Consider the following 20,261-nt stretch of genomic DNA (forward strand, 5'->3'; position numbering starts at 1 on the left):
ATCTTGTCCCAAACTTCAGCCTCGCTTTTCAGGACTGATGTTCTCCGGGGATTTCTTCAATTCCTACCTTAACTTGGTTATTTCTGTCTACCTCGTCTTTCCCTTCTAACAGTTTTGACTTCTGCCTTATACCAGGCCAGTGATCAGAACCTCTCTATCTGCAGCCTCCAACCCACATTCCTTCACTACAGTTGAGGTCCATCTTGCCTTGTTTTATACTTGGGCCACTTGTCAGCAGTATCCTTAGTCAATGTGGAAGAAATAGGTACCCCTGCAGACCTGAGCTGTTTTAACCCCGGGCCTCTAGATCAAGAACAAAGCCATCCAGACTGCCTTTCCAGGCAGGAGACAAACTTAGATGCAGAAGTCTACTCTTGAACGTTTAATTTTGGTCTAGCAAATCCCAACCATATGTTATCTAGTTCAGCTGCACTGTACAATGTCAAGAGGGCAGGAGGTAACCCACAAGGCCTGCTCTCTCAGTTGCAGCATTTAATATGCTTTAATCTTCTGCAGTTTCACAGTTCTGTGTGAATAAACACATATTTTTCCTGCAAGTGTACTGATGGTCTGAACAATCTATCATCTCCTGCCTACTTTCTTGCCCCTTAGAGAATTTAATATTGTGCTGCTTGGTCTCATCACATCAGCATCACTTTGCCCTTAGCTTTATGTAGGTACACAGAAATTTTTAGGCAAGGTCACTGTTAGATCCTGCATAATCTCTTCTGCATAAATCCAAGTGAGAGTAATAACTGATGCTTCAAATGAAAACCTGATTTTTCCTGCTTTCCTCTGCCTTCCTGCTCCTACAGTGACTGTGTCTTGGCAAGTTTGACTTGCTGTTGAAAATGATGATGACGGTGACATAGCCCTCCTCCACCCCATGGAAACTGATACTTGTCCCAAATCATGATATTTTGAGTTGGATGCCATGCCCATCAGCTTTTCTGCCATACAATTCGATGCATTCATTTAGTCAGCAGCTTCCCTGTCAGCTTTCTTCATCCTCTCCACTTGAGAGGCAGCTTTTCATTGTACTGTACCTACTCACAGGCACAGAGAAAGGGAGCAGGCACAAAATTTTCCGAGGCTTCAAACCAAAATCATAGAAGGTAAATCTAGTATCTCTTTTAACAGTATAAATCATATAAAAATGCGTTTCATTTGGCTCTTCTCATATAAGTGGATTGCAAAATGTATCATCTGTACAACATGAAATTGAACAAAAGTCTATGGTTTTTTTTCACAAAGACGACCTTCTCTTTGTATATTTTTCTTTTTCTTCCCTCCCCCTCCCCAAACAAATCAAATACTGATATAATTTTATTGTGGTAGGAATATTCCATGATGTGTCTGAAGACACTCACTGGTCACCGTTTCTCAGGGCAAGTATTCACTACATCAGAAGGAATTATCCTCAGCCTTGGGAAGAGGTAAGAAAATTTCATTAACTTTTGACTTTGTTTTCTACTGTTTTCTTCACCTTCACCTGTTGCAATTTCATCCTTTGGGAAGTGTAGGAAAAATATGCGTTTTTGGATTAAAGACTCTGCTGATATAGGAAAGTTTGAAATTCCATTTTCATCTTTACAAGACAGAAAAGTTACAGTTTCCATATAAAGTCTATCAGTTATCTCCAATGTGGTCTGGTGCTTATGATACATTTCATGGTCCAAACTTTCAAATGGGATTGGTGGACTTGCATTATTGTCAGATCTGGTCGACTGTTTGCCACTTGAAAATTTTAGAATTCTTACTTGTGAAATCTTGGACTTAGTCCTGATTTGCTTTTGTTTATGGTATATGAGCTACATAGGAGAAGAGGAAAAACAAATTGTCAAAAGTGAGAATGATTTTAAAGGTAATACTGTTTTCTTTTCCATACTGGAGAATTTGCCATTCTCTCTCTGCTCAGGAGACTCATACAGATGGAGCAACAATTGAGAACATGCACTCTTTAAAACCTAAACAGGTCTGCCTGCCTTTTGAGTGGCCATTGGTGATACTGATCTTGTGAACTGTCAACCCGGAGAAAGTATAAATTCATCAAAAACTATGATTCAGTTACAGATTTTTAAAAGACCTCTGAAACTTACAGTGATTCAATGCAGAGAAGTCTTTTCTGGAGAGACGAAATTTCTGTTGCTGATAAATTTATTCCGAATAGCTTTTGTGTTTGTAGGAGTAGGATGAGTAATTTCATACCTGGTCTTTAATCAGGTACTTTTACATTGAACAGCACTTGCACAGGAATGTCTTTCTCCTCTGTGTGCCTGGACAACACCCATGGTGGCAGAGGGGGTTCACTCCTTGGAACTGGAAGTGGTTGTCTCCAGTGCAGAAAAACAGTTTATTACACATCTAACTTGAAGTACACAAGTTCTCTGGGCATCAACCATGTCATTCTATGGCCTTGGATTGTATGAAGTGCTTAAAGCTTCTCAAGTCACAAAAAGTGACTCCAGTATCAAGGGATGAGTGGTCAAGACTTTGTCATGTTCTTGAATTGTAAGAGTTTCTCACGTATATTCTTGTATAATGCACTTACATAAAATGCTCACCTCTTCTTAAAGGCGGGGGTAAAATTACTGACATTACTACAAATGGATTGTTGTTGTGTAGGCTACAGAGAAGCTGGTGGCTTTCTTGTTTGGAATTGCCTCACATATGGTGGCAGATGTTAGCTGGCATAGCCTGGGCATCGACCAAGGATTTCTAAAGGCCATGGGAGAAGTAAGCCTGTATTATTTTATTTATTGATATAACTGGATTTATTGGAATTAATAGCTTAGCTTTGGACTCTGGTGGGGAGGGAAGGGAAAAGCTGGAGCCCTGTTTCAGGAAGATTTTCAGAGAGATGTAATGTCACAAACTCTCTAAGAACAAAGTTGGTCAGCTTTGGGACCTGTAAACTTCAGGGCTGCTTGGACAATTCGTTTCTGCTTATATGTTTGTGTGGAAGGATGAGTAAAATAAACAGACAGTACTCTTGTTTTACTCTTGTTTTTGTCTTTCTCCAGATTGATTTTCATGGTTCATACTCAGAAGCTCACAATGTTGGCGATTTTGGTAATGTTTCTGTTTGCTGATCATAGATCCTTCTATTGGAGTAACTAGTCCCCATCAAAGCCACAGTGGGCCATTCTGGCTCTTACCCTGTGCAATGCAGGAGCCAAGAATGAGTCATATGGACACTGTATTCTCACTCTCCCCCATAGCTTGCAAAGCCCTGCTGTACCTGTCCGCATGCTCCATGTTTCAGGAGATGGGATAGGGCATATGGACACTTGTATTAAAGCCAAAACACAGGCTGAAGGATGCTAAAGTTTAAATGGAGTCACTGCCATGATTTGAAATTTTACATTATTCTCTGGAAGGATAAAATATGCAGCATACTTTCAGGTGAACCATTTATGTATTCTAAATATATAGCTGGAGGATCTACCATATAAACATAGATAGCATAGCCACACATAGCTTCATCTGTGCTGTTATTCATGATACATACTTAATGGATTTGGTTTGTTGGGCTTTGTGGGTTTTTTTCTTTCTTCCATCTGCAGGAGGAGATGTACTGAGTCAGTTTGAGCTGGACTTCAGTTATCTGGCATCAAATTGGTAAGATAATGAGGTTACCTTCTTTAATAATTATTTCTGCTTACTCTGTATGCTTGCTGTGTTTTAACAAAACGCTGTCCTTCTTTATCTTTCTTTCAAAAGAAACCCTTGTGGCTGTTGGGATTTTTCTGAGTTTGGTATTCCTTATATGCATGTTTGCTGTTCTCTGACATGAAAAACTGGAAGGACATAGGGAGAAAAGAATTTTACATATGGGAACACAGCAAGAAAGAGTTTTATCTATAGAAACACATATTTATCTCTGAAGAGAATTATAAGTAATTACATATAAAATAATCAGTGAAAAAAGGTTTGCTGGAATGTCCTAACAATTAGTTAAATAACTCAGTTAAATAAATCTCACTTAGATTTCCAGTTTTGGAAGTTGAAGATGTTTATGGTTATAGACGCTGTGGAATTCAGCCAGGTTTTACAAGCATAAAAAGAAGCAGCAGTTTTAGATATACACATTTTTTTCTTACAGTTTTTAACTGAAATAAAAAAATCACGTGCCTTTTTTTCTGCTGATAAGTAGGTCATTTGAGTCATTTTGTCTAAGTAGCATGTAGTTCATCTAGGTGTAGAAGGCACAGTTCATTAATAAAACTCTGGCACCACTGTGGGAAATGTCTGTTTGGCTAGGAGTAGATTTGGCATAGCGGTGAGTTGGAGGACATCCTCCAAGATTATGTGATCACCAAGCCAGGAAACCAGTGTGGGGAGTGTGGAAACTCTACTCGTGGTGGCCATAGGAGAATGGTTCTACAGGTTTCTGTCTCTGAACCTGCAGTCCTGGTTTTTCTGGTATTTGTAAATTCATGACCTTCTATAGACTTTTGAAATTTAGAATATTTTAAAGCAGGCTGTTGTTATTACAAAAACTGTATTACAAAAACTTTATCAGGTGATGTGGAAAATCTCTTGTTATAATACCTTCATCTTGATTTTAGGTATGTACCTGTCAAAGACCTAGCAGCTATCTATAAGGAATTTTATGGAAGAGAGATCATAACTGAAAGCACAATTACTGACTGTACTTACCTGCTGTTTCTTGAACTGTAAGTTGAATAGCTTTGTCTGGGTTTTCTTAAGTGAAACATATGTAGGAAAATGATGATAATCCTATCTGAAATTCCTTATGCAGTGAGGCCAGCAATATAGACTCCCTGCTAGACCCCAAAATCATAAAACACCTGAATTTTTTTAATGGCTAGAATACAAATTTGGACTGCTTAATGACTGTTAAATTCATTATTACACCACCGATTCAGCTTCTTAGGTGTGTAACACATTTATGCCTATTTATTTGAGAACAGCTGTGTCTTCAAGTACCATTGCATTGTGGCATGTTAGCAATATAATTTTCATGTACTGAAGGAGTAGTGTACATAGCTAAATAGATGGCTTACTTACACTTTATGTAGATCCTTTCAAGTCCAAGAATAATTCAAAAGAGAGTTTTGAGATCTGGCAATGTCTGCTTTTGAATATCCTAAACAGCCCAGCTATATCCTTTATTTCAGTTAATTACCAATAGTCACCCAGCATTTACAAACACTGCGAATCCCTGCAAATTAAGGGCAGCACTAAAGTTAATACCATTTCTTCTCACATTAGAGCTTTTAAAAATATATAAACAACCAACAAGGAAATGTAATGACTTGCATAGTATTTACCATACAGAAGCCTTGAAAAGAGCTGTTTAAATGATTAAATGTTATTAAATGAAGCAAATTTACTTCTGATTTTTATTTTTTTTCCAGGCATGGAGAAAGGCTTGCTGTTGCCAAGGTTGCTTTTCTGTTTTCTTTATAAAAATGAACATATAGCATGAAGAGAATGTAATCCATCTTACTAAGTATGTTGCTTGTCTCTTAGCTCTTTCCAACATATGCTAGTAAATCGCCATTTCTGGTGGAGAAGTTCCATGAGTATTTCCTCGGAGGAGTGGATGACATGGCGTTCTGGACAAATAATATTTTTGAGCTGACAAGCCGTATGCTGGAAAATGGAACCAGGTACAGCATGTTTCCTGCAATATGAAATGCAGTAGCCAAGTTCTGACACCCATTTAATTGTTCTTCTGAAGGCAGGTTCCTTCCTAGAAGAGGTGCTGAGCTTTAAATCCTCACTTGGACAAAGGGATTTCTGTGGCTGTCTTTACCCGGGTGCACAGGATTACACAGGCCTTGAGTTCACATCTGTTACATGTTCACACTCTTTCCCCGGGCAAGGCTCTGGCATGCCCAGCTGATACTTGACAGGGAAAATTTGGGGCATTCTTTAAGACATACTCAAGGGCCTGCTTAAATGTTGCATAGCCGTGCCCTGAGGTTCTGCCTGGCCTAGCAGTCTGAGCTGTGGCTGTGGCTTCTGGCTGCTGTCATCAGCCAGCAAAGGTGTCCCTTCCTAGGGGGGGTCAGATATTGCATTCAGGCACTTAAGGCAAAGAAGATTAGAAAGAGTTAGAGTGTATATACTAGTATTGGAAGCTCAGGCTTGTACTCAGAATATCATATTTTTATAGAAGTTCTAGCCTTGTACTGCTCTGTTACAAGTGTAACCTTATTGTAAATAACTTTGTAAGACCAACAGTGGCAGTTAATCCATCCATTTATATGGAAAATATCACTGCAGCTATTACGGGAAATGATGTTTGAAATACGACATGGCATAATCTGTTGTGTTCTTTGTTCCAGAATGGCACTTCCATTAAAAGTGCTTTAGATTAATAGAATTAGCAGCACATGTTACAATAAGTTTCCTTTAAGAGTTATATAAAGACATGTGAGATTCATGCAGAACCTAATCAAGGTCATTAAAATAAATATCAAAGGGGTTTCTAAGGATTATAATGATGCTTTGATTTTGAATAAGCAGGGTTTCTTGAGAAACCTGATAACTTGTAACAAAGGAATCAGTAAGGATAAAAGTTGTATTTTTAGTTTCACTTCCATTTCAGGAAAATCTTTAAAATGCATTCTGCATATTTCTTTAGTGGCTGCTTCCTGCCTGAGAACCCTCTGTTTATAAACTGCACAAGGGAGCACAAGGACAACTACATGTGAGTATATCTCTGAAGGTTCAGAAATTTACTGATGGAAGGAGAGTCTTCTGCCAATGTGGACAGTGAGCTATGGGAAATTAGAGATCTTTTAGTTTATCTTTTTGTGTGTGAGTTTGAGATCCTCTTCACATGACTAAGTAAGCTCCATTAGGGGAACTGTGCAGAACCTAGGAGAGACTTTTACCTTCCACCTAAGAACAAGAATACTTACCTAGCACTTGAAGTGCTAAGTCTTCACATTTTATTGGGTTGTCAGTCTTTGTTCCGCTAATCATGAACATACTGATTCATGTTTACCCTTACCATAGCTAAATTGTCTCCTGATTTATGTACAGAAATATGAAACTCGGGTGTTCGGAGTACAAGTGTATGTATTCCTCTAGCAAACATCTCAAGAGAAACCAGCTTAACTGATATCTCCTGAGAATTCCATTTATACATGGGAGAAATGGCCACCTGATTGCATACAATATGTTTGCTTCTCCTAGCTTTGTCATAAAATACTCAAGTCATTAATTCAGTTATATTAATTGTTATTACTGCCTTTATTTTAGCAGAAACAAACAATCAAAACACGAACGTCACAAGAATACAACTTCTTTGCTTACAAAAACACTTGAAAAGAATATAAATTATACAGAGAGAGGAGTTCAATTCAACGTACAATCTTGGGCAACAGTAAGTGAGAAGTAACAGATGTGTCAGGTAAAATTCAGCTCTGTATAAAATTGTTTTTATTTCTGTCTGAAATGCTTCTTGATGGAGCAGGGTCTCTGGATGTTAACATTAGCCTCTGACTTAACTTCATGAAGATTCCAGCATCATTATTAATCTATATATTTATAGGTACATCATAAATACTCAATTTTTACACTTTGCTCATTTTATAGTGAAGTTAGAACACATCTTGCAGTGCCAAAAATGACAAAATATATCTTAAGTATTTACATCTTATGGAATCATATGATCACTTTTTAGGTTAAGAAGTCCCAACAAAATGTAGCAGTGGACAATTAGCAGTGCTCCATTTAGAGCGCACAGATTTTTGTCTCTTTCTAAAAGGGTGCTTAGGACCTGAGCCAGAGTCCACTTAGATCCACTTCGATGTGATGATTTCCACTGTTGGTGACTTGGGTTTTGAAGTGCTCCATAATGTTGTAGAGTTTCAGCCTGTGTTTTAACCATTCTTGTGTCTCTTTATTATTTTTATTTCAGAATTCCCTCCGCTTGATAAACCGTGCTTTTGCAACCAGTGTCTGGAGAGCATTAGCAGCTACACATCAGAAATCTTCTAAGCACATCTCCAAGCCAGCAGCTTCATATTTTCTGACTTCACCCTATGCTAGACTTGGATGGTTGGTAATTTTTTTCCTCCCACCTTCCTCTTAATTTCTGAAAATTTTGAGTACCCACCAAAATACTAATGTTTATTCTTTGAATACTCTTTAAAGGTGACAGTCCAAATCCATTAGTGGTACAAATCTGGCTGACTGGCTTATATTGTCTGGCCAGAACAACAAGTTAACCCATAAGACCTTTCTTTCAGATGTTAGCATGAGCCTCTTTGTGTCAATACTGAATAAAACTGTATCAAGAGCAAAATTTCCATTCAGATGTGAATTCTAGTCAGGTAACCTCTTCCTTTGGAACAGTTGTCTTGTCATTTTTTTTGGCATTTTCTCCTTGGTGAAGGAGGTCAATGATCTGTGTGTGATCAAGCTCAGAATGGAAGGAACCGAAATTAGAACAAATGTCGGCTCTAGTTCTGAGCAGTATAGGAACAATTACCCTTTTTTGATTATTGGTTGATGTTTGCACAGAATTAATTGTCTGTCCCAAATTGATCACTGGTGGTGCCTAGCAAGTGTTCTTGGAAACACTACAAGACTAGTAGGAGTTCAAAGATATATTCAGGAAACAGAAAGAGGCTCATTCTCTCTCCTTGCCAGAGAGGTTCTAGCTTGACCTGCAACAGGGAAGAGTATTAAAATAAATTTGCATTGCTGCTCATCTTGCTTTATTTCTTCTGACTCAAAAATTGAAGATTTATTTTTTGAGTTTACTTCACACCAGCCAAATGAACAGTAGTTTTTCTGTCCACATTCCCTCTCTAAACTCCCAGCATGTTACTGAGACCTGTGATCCCTTTGCTTATCTACCAAGTCCATCGATTAAATCAGAGTTTCAGTTAAAAAGATACTTAATTTCATCTTTTGTGTTCTGTCATATGCAAGCAGCCCTTTTTCATGCTCCTTGCTCTGGTTGCTCTCAGGTGCCTTGTGTCAGTAAGTAAAAAGCAGTTCCTACAGGTCTTAGATGCATTAATGGAAGATGAATCTTCAAGGCTCTGTCTTTATTTAATTCAAGAAAACAAAAATCGTATATATAATAGGAAAAAATGCTGTGTAGATTTTTACAAAAATAGATGGGGAAAGACAGGTCCTGGTTTGCTTGAAAGTAGTAAAAGTATTTATTTTCTGCTAATGTTGTGGTAGTCTGGAATCTAATGCTATGATTTTGTTGACTCCCTTGCTGCACAGGGCAATGATCTCAGCTGACCTAAACCAAGACGGGTATGAAGATCTGGTGGTTGGAGCGCCAGGGTACAGCACATTGGGCCGTGTTCAGATAGGACGGGTGTATGTGGTCTACGGCAACCAGTTGGGTTTGCCTCCAGAGGACATGGATCTAGATGGGAAAGCTGACCAAGTACTACAGGGTCATCAGGTGAGGGGTCAAGTCAGGTATTTGTCACTTAAATTTTTTTTTTCCTGAAAATGTGGTAAATTTTGACTGAGCAACGGTATCAATAATATGTATGAGAATTATTCCTGAATTAGCTCTCCTGGTGTTACCATAAAAGCTGGCAGAGGAAAACTCTAAGACTCATTTTGGAGTTTTAGAAAGCAGGCATTCTTTATTGCAGCGCTGAGCGCACACGCAAATAGTTTTGCAAAGGTGAGCGCACCCCAGATCTGTAAGTGGCAGCTAATATACAGTGAGATTATACATATTCATAACTTTTCCGAAAAATGAATTACATATGCATTAGATTTCCTGGAACTAATTACATATCTACATCCTAATTACGCATGCGCTTTTTTGCTGGGTGGTGGTCTCAAGGGGTCCCTGGTGGTCGTTGGTAGTCTTCCTCACTGTGTCTGCTGGTTGACCTCAGTGCTCATGCATGCTCATAAAGGTCTGTTTAGGAGGTGTTGTGCAGCTGTGTTGCATCTTAAGCTGGTTTGTTTTAATTTGACCCATCCTTGTTCCTGTTACCTTCAAGAATAGGCCCCAACTGTCTTATTTATTACTGTCTTATCTTCAAACCCCTTTCTTCTGCACAAAAGCACCAACCTTCAGCTGTGTCTGCACATTCCAGAAGCTACATTGACATTGACCTATTTTATCCTGAGTAAAAATTATTTAGCAAGACAAAAAGCAAGACGGAGAGGAAAAAAAAATGTTAGCAAGACATTTTGCCTTACACTGGTCATATGCTTTTCAAGAAAAATAACTGTTACTTAAGTCACAGGAACAATTAAAGCAATGGTGATCTGTAGGTTCACTTTTATTACTGTGCCAGATAAGTGTGTATGAGAACATAATTTGCCCTTGAATGAAACTGACATAGTGTCTCTGTAAGTCACAGTATAGCTCATTCAGGCCCCTGCATTGTGATTTTCCCTTCCTTTTTCATATAAAATTATTAATTCAATATAAATTTAAACTAATTTGAAACTACATTTTTTCATTAATTGATAACTTCTCACAAAACCATTGTTTGTCTTTACTAAGAGTACATGTTATTTTAAAGAAAGAGAAAGCTACGATTTGACATGATGGTGACTGGCTTGTAACTGAGAAGCAGGATCAAGTGATCTTTTTGAGTAATAAAGATGAACCTCTGGAGAAAGTACCTTTATTCACAAAGAAGAGAATAGAGAGAGATGAGATACATTTCCTTTTAATTTATTTCTGTGGTTTTAAACTGTGGAGTAACAGCTGCTGTCTTCTTACAGAGTGTTTTCACACCTATAATGCTGTTAACAGGAATGATCATAAGCTTAATATCAATGGTGCACTAGGCTCAGAAGAGGAAATAGCAAAGCAGTGACATATTGCATTCAGTTAGTGCATATTTTAACACCTCCACATCTGAAACAGAGCAGTTGACTCCAAGTTAGTGTATTAGTATGACAGTTATTACTTGGGAGAACAGTGACGCTAAGAAAAGAATTGTTGGGATAGATTTTTGTCAGCTCAGTTTCCAGTTCTTCACTGTGCTACGATTGGAAACGTGCATTAGGTTTTCATGGTTTTGTCTTGAAAATGTCTGTTATTTTCATGAGAGCAATCCCTCTTCTTTTAGCCTTCAGGAAGATTTGGTTCTGCCTTGGCAGCCTTGGACTTCAATGAGGATGGAGTGCCAGACCTAGCAGTTGGAGCACCTTCTGTGGGATCTCAATTTCTTACTTACAAAGTAAGCCTCACACATGGGTTTGTTGGGGTTTTTTCCCTCCAAACAGAACACTTTTATTGATACATACTTTTTGAACAGTGAAATAAGAGAGAGAATTTCTGTTGTTGCTCAAGGTGACATTCTAATTTAAACACAAAGATTCATAACCTTTGTGGATACTTTGATTAGAGCAACGACAGCTATCTGTATTTCTCTTTCAGTGGCCTTTTTGCACACGAGAAATCCAAATCAGATTGCAACTTTGCAGCACTGATGTGCTGAAAATGTAAGGAGCCAATCATGAAATACAAGTGTACCCTTTTTATTTAGGAACATAGTCTGCAACAGACCTCGTGAGTCAGTGAGCCTTATCTGCTGTCACAGGACAACCGATTATATCTAAAATGTGATATGAACACAGACACGCTTGCTAAAATAATCAAGTTACAGAGACTTGATGACTTGCAGTTTACCAGATAAGCCCATGTAATGGTCCCTGAGTATTTTCAGCCTACATGAACTGAGAGGCAAAATGTTTTGGTTCAAACCACATTCATTAAGCTTAAAACTCTTCAGAATTTCAGATACTAACTTAGCTGCCTAAATAGGAATTTAAATGCTTTTATGTAGACCCATTAGCTTGAAACATTGCATGCATCTGTTGTGCTTGGCACTGAGTGCCATTGCATTAAATAATAATTAACAAAATTTGAGCCACCTGAATGTGTGTATAACAGTTGTTGCTCCTTACCCACAGTACGATGAAAATGTACTTCTCTAGTTTGTTGCCTGGTTATAGCAGTACCCATTACAGCGTGGGTACTCTTACGTTTGGGGTGGAAAAGACAGTATCGTGAGAAGGCTCTGGTAGGAAAAATGCAGTTGTATTAATAGCTGTTGCAGAACTGTTTCACTCCTTTGTGCTTTGTCTTGGATTTCGTTCTTGATGCTGACATGCAGATGCTTTCATGCTGTATTTGCTTTTCCTGCTGTTTAGGGTGCTGTGTATGTCTATTTTGGCACTGAGGGAAGAGGCTTGGCATCCCAACCAAACGTTACCATAACTTGTCAGGTATATTGATCAGGCTAACATAGGGCTACACAAGCGGGAGGTGAGATAAAGGGGAAAGGGGCTTATGGGCTTAAAAAAAAGAATGTTAAAATCAAACTTCTAATTGTAAGGGAATTTAGACTGATGGGAATGGTACAAGCAGGTGCTTGTCTATGTTGGTTGTATGTGGGAAAGACATTTGTACTCCATTGCAGGGGAGGCAGGAGGGTGGATAGAAAGGTGCATAGTCCTTCAGAATAAAAGAAAAAGAAACCACAACTGAAGTCAGAGAATGGGAGGGTAATTTGATCAGAAGCAGACAGTTAGCTCTTTAGAAGTAAAGTGCTCTATTTTATTACAGAATTGGTGGTTTCGGTTCCATTTCAGGCTTAAACTAACTGTTTATTGCAGTATTCCTACTGTAATCTTGGTTGGTCCCTCCTGGCAGCTGATGTTGATGGGGATGGAAATGCTGATCTGGTTGTGGGGTCTCCATATGCACCTGGTGGTGGGCAGCAGAGAGGATTTGTGGTTGCATTTTACTCGTATTTCAACAGGAGTGACCAAGGTAATATTTATTGAGTAAATTAACCCTTCCATGTTTTATGTGACTGTTCATTTCTTCCTAATTAATCATAGGATAATTCAGGTTCAAAGGGATCTCAGGAGGTGTCTAGCCCAGCCTCCAGCTCAATAAGGGGACAGCTATGAAGTCAAACCAGATTGCTCAGGGCTTTATCCAGTCGGGTCTTAAAATTCTCCAATGATAGAGATTGCACAGCCCCTCTGGGCAGCTGTTCCACTTCTTGGCTGCCCTCGTAGGGGAAAAAAAAGTCCTGTCACAGCCAGTATGAACCTCTCTTGTATCAGCTTATGCTCATTGTCTGTGGTCCTCCCACCATGCATAGTGAAGTCAGAGGCACAGAAGGCATTGAGGACCCCAGTACACTGGGAAGAGCCTGGCTTTATCTCCTTGTTAACCTCCTCACAGGTACTGTCAGGCTGCTGTTAGGTCCTCTCAAAACCTTCTCTTCTCCAGGCTGAATAAGTCCCAGTCTCTCACTCTCTGCTCACAGCACAAGTGCTCCAACCCCCAACCATCTTGGGGGCCCTCTACTACATTTGCTCCAGTTCATCCACATCTTTCCTGTTTGGTGGGGTCCAAAACTGAACAGTGTATTACAGGTGTGGTCTAGGGAGGAGTAAAGGGGGAACAGTCACTTCTCTCAGCCTCTTTGCCATGCTCCTGCTTATGTAACCTGGGATGCTGTTGGCCATCTCTGCTGTCAGAGCCTCACAGTCGATGCTCTGCCCACCAGGATCTCCAGGGCCTTTTCCACACAGCTGCTTCCCAGCCAGTCTGTCCCCAGCCTGTATCACTGCGAGAGCATCTCCTTTCCCAGGGGCAGCGCTTTGCATTTGTCCTTACTGAATTTTGTGAGGATCCTGTCAGCCTGTTCCTCCAGCCTGTCTGGGTCCCTCTGAGTGGTAGGTCTGCCCTCAAGTGATAGCCCCCCACCAATGTCCTGTCATCCACCAAATTCGTGAAGGGGCATGTTGTTGCCTTCTGCAAATCATTTATAAAAGTGTTTAACAGGATGAGTCTAAAGATAGACCCCTGCAGGCACTCCACTTGTCACAGGCATTCAGAGTACAACCCACTAGCTGCTGCCCTGTGAGGGTGATCATCTCAACCAGGTTTTTCCCAGCTGGTTGTCCACCCATCCAGATGGCCGCAATGTCCCAGCTTGGATACAAGAACATGGTGAGAGACAGTGTTGAAAGCCTTGGTAAAGCAATGGATTCGACTGTGTATTGGTGATACCAGGGCAGACTCACTGGTCTTCCTTGGGAATTTGCAAATGTACCTCAAAAGGTGAATTTTTATCATTCTGTATGATCCTTCATGTGGCTAAAGAGAAACACTACAAGTGAATACAGCTAATGAGTACAGGCGATGAGGACTGTTGTGAATGAGGGAGAAAAAGCCACATATGGAGCTAAATAAAGTTTGTAGGGGTTGGGCAGGATACACAGGTATTCAGAGCTTTGTCAGAATCATGTAATTGAGATTTCCAATAATGCTTGATTTCTGTAGCTTATTCTACTTCATGTAAAATTAGAAACAAGGAAAATATGTTTCAAAACACTGCTGACTGACATTTTTGCAAAACCAAAACACAGAATGAATTGTTTGAATTAAAGCCAGAATTATTTGAAGCTCCCCTACCCACCACCCTCGGAAGAATTACAAGTTCTGGTAAACAGTTTCAGTGTTGTCCTATCCCTGAAAAGGAGTCACTAGTTTAGGGCAGGCTTGACTGATAGTTTTCATGTACTTTCTGTAGGCTATTGCAAGGATTTAGGAGCAGGCTATCTTGAACAAAGGCTTTCACCAGCCAATACAGTTGCAGGCTGAGCAAGCGAAGTTAGCAATAACTGGTGCCATATCATGGACAGTGCAACTTTGCTTATAGAAACTTGTTGTCATAGAATGAACCAGTGGAGGATTGCTAACAGATTCTTCTATGCCAGGGTACGGTAAGATGTAATTTGTATTTTTCTGGTCTGTCAGGACTTCTGTCAGTACAGGATGCCAACTGGATGGTGGAGGGGGAAGAAAACTACGCTTGGTTTGGATTTTCGCTTGACAGCTGCCAGCTGGAGAACATAACGTTACTGCTGATTGGTAGCCCTACGTGGAAGAGTTGTGCTGGGTGTGTTGTATATGACAGCTTGCTCTCTCCTCCATTCTCCCCTATTTCTACAATATTTGAGATTTGTAATAGATAAGACCTCCAGCTTTTCAGGAAGTTTCCTCTTTGTCCTGCTTAGAACATTTTTATTAAATTCATATTTTTATGCCTTCACCCTTCCTCATGAAGAGAGAGGGGTCTTTAGACCCTCTATAGAGAGGGTCTTTGTTATTTAGAGACACTTATGAATTTCTTGGGGTTTTTTTGGAGAGGGGGCACAAAAATGCTGACAGGTAAGTGTGCCTAAAATAAGCCTATAGATAGCACTTACTTTGAGATAGCATTTTTAAAAGCAAACCAAACACAAAAATGTGTTGGGTGATTAAGAAGTGGATAGACAGACCAAATCTGTGCTCTAAATGTTGTGTAACTAGTTAGAACAAGCATGGGAATTACTAAGATAGATTTCTAGAATTTGGTAGCCACTACTATTCCAAACTAAAAGGGGAAAATACTTTAAGAGGAGCAATCGAGCTGAATGTACAAAAATATGTTGTTACATACAAATGTATTTTGCATTGTAATTCAAGCTGCAATCCCTTCTCGTCGGATGTCAGACATGAGAGTGTTGGGAAGGTGTATGGGTATAACCCACCAAGCACAAAGGGCTGGTTTGCAGTAACTGGAGACAAGGTAGGGCTTCTTCTATAGTACGGGACCTTATGAATAATTCGAAGTAAAATGACATTCTGTAGAAATGACATAGGTGTTTTCAAAATCTAACAGGCGATGAGCAGAATGGGTTTGTCTCTGGCCAGTGGTGTGATGTCTGTGGCTGGGATCACAAGGATGGTTTTGGTGGTGGGTGCACCTACTGCAGGTATGTCCTGAAAACTGGAAACTGTTTCTGCTTTGGGATGTTTGTTTCTGTATGACCAGAGGACAGATACAAAGTTAAAAGTTAGAAAAGGGACCTTTAAATTGCCATGTAATTAAAAAAAAAAATATTAGAAATAATCGGTGTAATCACCTTGAAGTACCTTACATGTAGATTCCACTCTACTATGCCTCAACTCAGTGGTTTGGTTTTTTTTTCCTTCCTTAAAACTAGCTTAGCAGCATTACTATCTTGCATTATTTTTGTAGCAGTGATTTGCTAGTAGACTGCCTATTTCTTGGAATTAAAACAACACAGTATTTTGTCCTTACTCTGGCAGTAGGCAGTAAGGAATTAAGAAAGTCAAAGTGTTGAACTCTATCTTTAACTTGAATACATTTTTCCCCGGTACTATTGCTAAGAGATTGTTTCTGTGCTAATTAGTGTTAATGCCATATAACATTTGATCTTGTTTCATAAATTGTTAATTTTCTCCATGTTATGTAGTGCCAGTATTAGCTGCTGTCAGTGTATTGCAGGTATTAAACCTGTCTTCCTATGTCTGATGCCCAACTTCTGTTATGTCTCTTTTCTCCAGATAGCCTGTCTAGGATTTCATTTATATCCTCAGTGCTGCACCAAGCTGGGCTGGCTCTGGTATATGACCTGACAGACAGCACCAAGCCTTCTTTGCTCAGCACCTTCAGTGGGGACAGGAGGTTTTCTCGCTTTGGAGGAGATGTGTGCTTAAGTGACCTGGATAATGATGGACTAGGTAAAGCTTGATGAATGTAGATCAGAGCTGAAATGTTTTACTTTTGGCAACAGGAAGACTCGTCACCTACATATTCATACAAGTGTTAAACACAGTCCGCCTCCTCAATTGACTTGTACCAGTATTCCATCGTGCCTTGTGGGGAGGCACAATCCCAACCAACTCAGAAATTGAGACATTTTAACTGAAATCAAATTAACTGAAATTAATTTTAAGTGAAATTAAATTGTCAGAAACATTTTAACTGTCATCATTAATAGGAATTGTGGCATCTAGAGGTATGTCAATGTAAACTCTCTGGTGTTTTGGTTTAGCATTATTTCACTTCTGTTATGTCATCCTTGTAATATTTGCAGATGAAATGATTGTGACATCCCCACTGCGAACTAACGATATCACCACAATACTGTTTGGTGGGGCGGCTGGTCGTGTTTACATTTACAACGGAAAGCAGGCATCCTCAGGGGATGTGACAGGCCACTGCAAATCATGGATATCTCCCTGTCCTGAGGACTGGGTAAGAAAACATAGAAGTGAAATCAGAACATGAGGTCATAATGACGCTAATTAATTACATCCAGTACTGATATCTAGTGTGTTCTGACTTGGTTTCAGAAAACAGGAGGTTACTTATGTTTCTGAATCCGTGCGATTTGGCTCCCCCAGTTTGTTCTTGCATTACTTTGCTGTTCAGGAGCCAGGGTTATTGCACTGGTCTACTCTCCCAGTGTGGTTCCCTCCACTGACCTCTTCTTTTTTCTTCTTCAGGCACAGTATGTCCTGATTTCTCCTGAGGTAAGTAACCAGAACACAAACTACTGAGAGAAACTAGAAAGTCCCACTTTAAAAAAACTAACAGCATGGTAATAAGCAATGTTATTTTACAGGAACTATCAAGATTTGGGAGTGCTGTTATCACTGTGAAGTCTGAAAGAAAGGTGAGAAAAATTACTGTTGTTGGTTGCTTTGTAACATCTTTCTACCTCATTTGCATATACTAGCCAACAGCTCAGCCAGGAATCTTACTCATCTGCAGAAGTCTTAAGTGCTTTGCATAGTTAAGTTTTCATTTAAATCACTGATGATGAACTGATAATTAAAGCCATTGTATAGGTGGATCAGTTATGGAATTGCCAAAATTTTGGCACCTGACACCTGACTTGAAAGAGATTACTTTAAAACAGCCTGAAATCTAAACTACATAGTAGTTTGCTGAAGGGTTGCATGGTAAATCAAGTGTAGGTGCCAACTGGCTGTACTGTTCACACCAACCTGTACACAAAGTGGATGCTCAGCTACCAAACCACCTCTCTCATTTAGTATTTACAGGCTTGCTGTCCTAGAAATCACTTACAGTGAACACTGTTCATATGTCAAGTATTTCCAAACATAGAGAGGCCCAGTTCTTACCTGAATGATTTTGGATGTTTTTGTGCCTGTTTCTCTGTGTTTCCCTCAGATGCCCGTTATTTTTACCAAAAGTCAGAACCTGTGTTTGTATGAGTCAGTCCACTGAGGACCCTTGTTTTCAGCTTGAAGGCTGCTTAGTGCTTGCTCAGCTGAGGGGAGTCCAGCGTTGTTACTCTGACATAACCTGCATGAGAACTGAGGTTCTCTGCGTAAGTCCTGAGAAAGCCTCAGTACTAGGCTGAGGAGGTGTGTGATTGGTCTGCAATAAATGGTGTTTGATTTCTTGCTGTTAAAACCTGCAATGGAGAAACACCTGGAAATGTAAATACTTCTAAACTAGGTTAGGGTGCATAATCCACACCTGAAACGCAGGCATAGCTGATGGCTTCTGCATGCGTGCAGGTGAGGCTGTTCTCCAAGCAGTTGTGTTCCTTTGCTATGGCTCCAGTCCATACTCCAGCCTCATCTGTATTGATCTTACCCCAGAGAAACAGTTTATGTTGGCAAGAGATTTATTTGACTGGTTCCAGCTTCTTCCAGTTTCCCAAATGAAATAAAGACTGTTTGCCAAACTGTTTTGTTAACCGCTATTCTGATGAGGTGGGTTGCTCTCATTTCTCCTCATCACATTTCTATATGACAGTAATGATATGGACAAAATCTCGTTTCCATTAGGGAAGCTTAAGGCAATCATACAGGTGCAGTTGCGTTTTGCTAACTCTTGTTCTGTATCTCTGCAGAAAGAAGTTGTAGTGGCAGCAGAGAGAAGCTCGGCAAAAGCTCGACTTGGTGGAAGGCTTTTTGTCTACTCGCTGTAAATGTTCATGGTAGCCTTTAGGACCAGGCCACAGCTGGTCTGTTAGCAAAGAATCTGTAGTATCTGTGATACTTTCCTTAGCCCATATAAACCAACAGACCACATGACAACAAACTTTTGGTAGATCGATGTCCCAGACAGCTAGGTAGGGTGCTAGAGAGTAAGGGAGGGAGGGATGGTCATGGCTTTTAAGTGAAGGGGAATATAAGCATTCATGATGGTTTGACTTACAAACCAACCACAGCTGTGTCAATCATGTAAAAGCACAAATTAATTCTGTTGTGAGCACCAGCATCACTTAACCTAGAACAAGCAAGCTGGTCTGAAAACCTTTTAGAGGCTGAAATGAGCAGAAGGCTAGATTTTGGTAATATTTGGCTGTATAAGTAATGTTCAGTGGTCACCTTCTTTACCAGTCAGATTGGAGTATTTTCTTGACAAACCCAGGAAATAGTACATATTTTACAATTCCCTGTATACTGTGATACAGATAGGTATTCTAAGATATCAAAAGTTGCTTTCAAAATAATAAGCATGAAGGGGCAGCTCCAAGCCAGACAGAAAGGTGGGTGCCAATCAAAAGGACTGCCTCTCTCTAGCAAGTCTTGGGGCCGGCGTTCAGGGTGTAGAACAGCTGGGATCTCACAGGGAGAAAAGTGCAAGACTGCTTAAGTTTTAGGAAATGCTTTTGCTTTCATACTCATGGCTGAGACTACTCTGACACCCTTTCTTTGTGTTTTCATGTAAAATTCCATGACCATGATAACTTAGAATTGTTAACAGCTTTTATTGTTAACAGTATTGTCTTCAGCTAATTATTACTAATTTTGTATGATGCAGGTTTAACAGTGAGCATCAATTATCTATTAAACAACTTGAGCAGCAAGATGTGATGCTATTATTACCAACACTAGTCCGTAGACATATACGTGTATGTATTTTCTCTCTCGCCTTCTTCACAAACATAAAGCATTATTTTTATTTAAAATAAGACAAGCCAGTGAAATAGCACAGAATTCTAGAAGTCATACTCAAGCTGATGCACCTCAAGTTACCTTCTTAGGAACTGTCTCTCAGGGAGGTTGTTTTTAGAACAAAAAAAAAAGGCAAGGTGAACATTAGCTTGATGTATACTGCATTCTGACATTTCTTTTGCAGGCCTTACTTGCCCAAATAGCAGAACACTTTAAAAAAAAGTTTAAAATCTAAACTTTATGAAAGAAGTAACTGGATGGAACTGGGAGCACAGCAGTTACCTTACAAGTCTGTGACCTGTGGTGTGAGGCAAAAGGAGCAGTGTATTTATAAGGGCAGAACAAAGTTTTCCTTTTTAAATAAAAATTGATGAAACCAGTATGTTCTGTAGCAATTCCATTCTGAACCTACAACCTCCACTGGCTTTGGTTTTTTTCTATGTATGATCTCAGAGTAATTTTATTGCACATGAATGCATTTTGATTACTTTAATTGTAAGAAAACCATTAA

General features: G+C 39.6%; 1 protein-coding gene across 6 annotated transcripts in view; it reads left to right on the forward strand.

The window, feature by feature from the left end:
- Nucleotides 1–19,662, forward strand: part of GPLD1 (glycosylphosphatidylinositol specific phospholipase D1) — a 26,202-nt gene extending 6,540 nt beyond the window's left edge. For 4 of the 6 annotated variants that reach the window (XM_074870633.1, XM_074870653.1, XM_074870662.1 and 1 more), the window contains 22 exons: nucleotides 1,339–1,436; nucleotides 2,626–2,736; nucleotides 3,024–3,072; nucleotides 3,567–3,621; nucleotides 4,572–4,679; nucleotides 5,385–5,412; nucleotides 5,500–5,639; nucleotides 6,620–6,685; nucleotides 7,243–7,366; nucleotides 7,904–8,043; nucleotides 9,229–9,415; nucleotides 11,061–11,171; nucleotides 12,148–12,222; nucleotides 12,613–12,769; nucleotides 14,777–14,918; nucleotides 15,488–15,590; nucleotides 15,684–15,777; nucleotides 16,373–16,549; nucleotides 16,906–17,066; nucleotides 17,318–17,344; nucleotides 17,437–17,487; nucleotides 18,700–19,662. In XM_074870633.1, coding sequence (XP_074726734.1) covers nucleotides 1,339–1,436; nucleotides 2,626–2,736; nucleotides 3,024–3,072; nucleotides 3,567–3,621; nucleotides 4,572–4,679; nucleotides 5,385–5,412; nucleotides 5,500–5,639; nucleotides 6,620–6,685; nucleotides 7,243–7,366; nucleotides 7,904–8,043; nucleotides 9,229–9,415; nucleotides 11,061–11,171; nucleotides 12,148–12,222; nucleotides 12,613–12,769; nucleotides 14,777–14,918; nucleotides 15,488–15,590; nucleotides 15,684–15,777; nucleotides 16,373–16,549; nucleotides 16,906–17,066; nucleotides 17,318–17,344; nucleotides 17,437–17,487; nucleotides 18,700–18,777 — 2,282 coding nt within the window. In that variant the 3' untranslated portion in view covers nucleotides 18,778–19,662. Of the gene's footprint in view, nucleotides 1–1,338; nucleotides 1,437–2,242; nucleotides 2,512–2,625; nucleotides 2,737–3,023; nucleotides 3,073–3,566; nucleotides 3,622–4,571; nucleotides 4,680–5,384; nucleotides 5,413–5,499; nucleotides 5,640–6,619; nucleotides 6,686–7,242; nucleotides 7,367–7,903; nucleotides 8,044–9,228; nucleotides 9,416–11,060; nucleotides 11,172–12,147; nucleotides 12,223–12,612; nucleotides 12,770–14,776; nucleotides 14,919–15,487; nucleotides 15,591–15,683; nucleotides 15,778–16,372; nucleotides 16,550–16,905; nucleotides 17,067–17,317; nucleotides 17,345–17,436; nucleotides 17,488–18,699 lie in introns of all 6 variants that reach the window. The other 2 variants (XM_074870682.1, XM_074870643.1) reach the window with 2 other exon arrangements.
- The last annotated feature ends 599 nt before the right edge of the window (nucleotides 19,663–20,261 follow it).

This window comes from Strix uralensis, chromosome 1, assembly GCF_047716275.1.
Source record: "Strix uralensis isolate ZFMK-TIS-50842 chromosome 1, bStrUra1, whole genome shotgun sequence".
Classification (NCBI taxonomy): Eukaryota; Metazoa; Chordata; class Aves; order Strigiformes; family Strigidae; genus Strix; species Strix uralensis.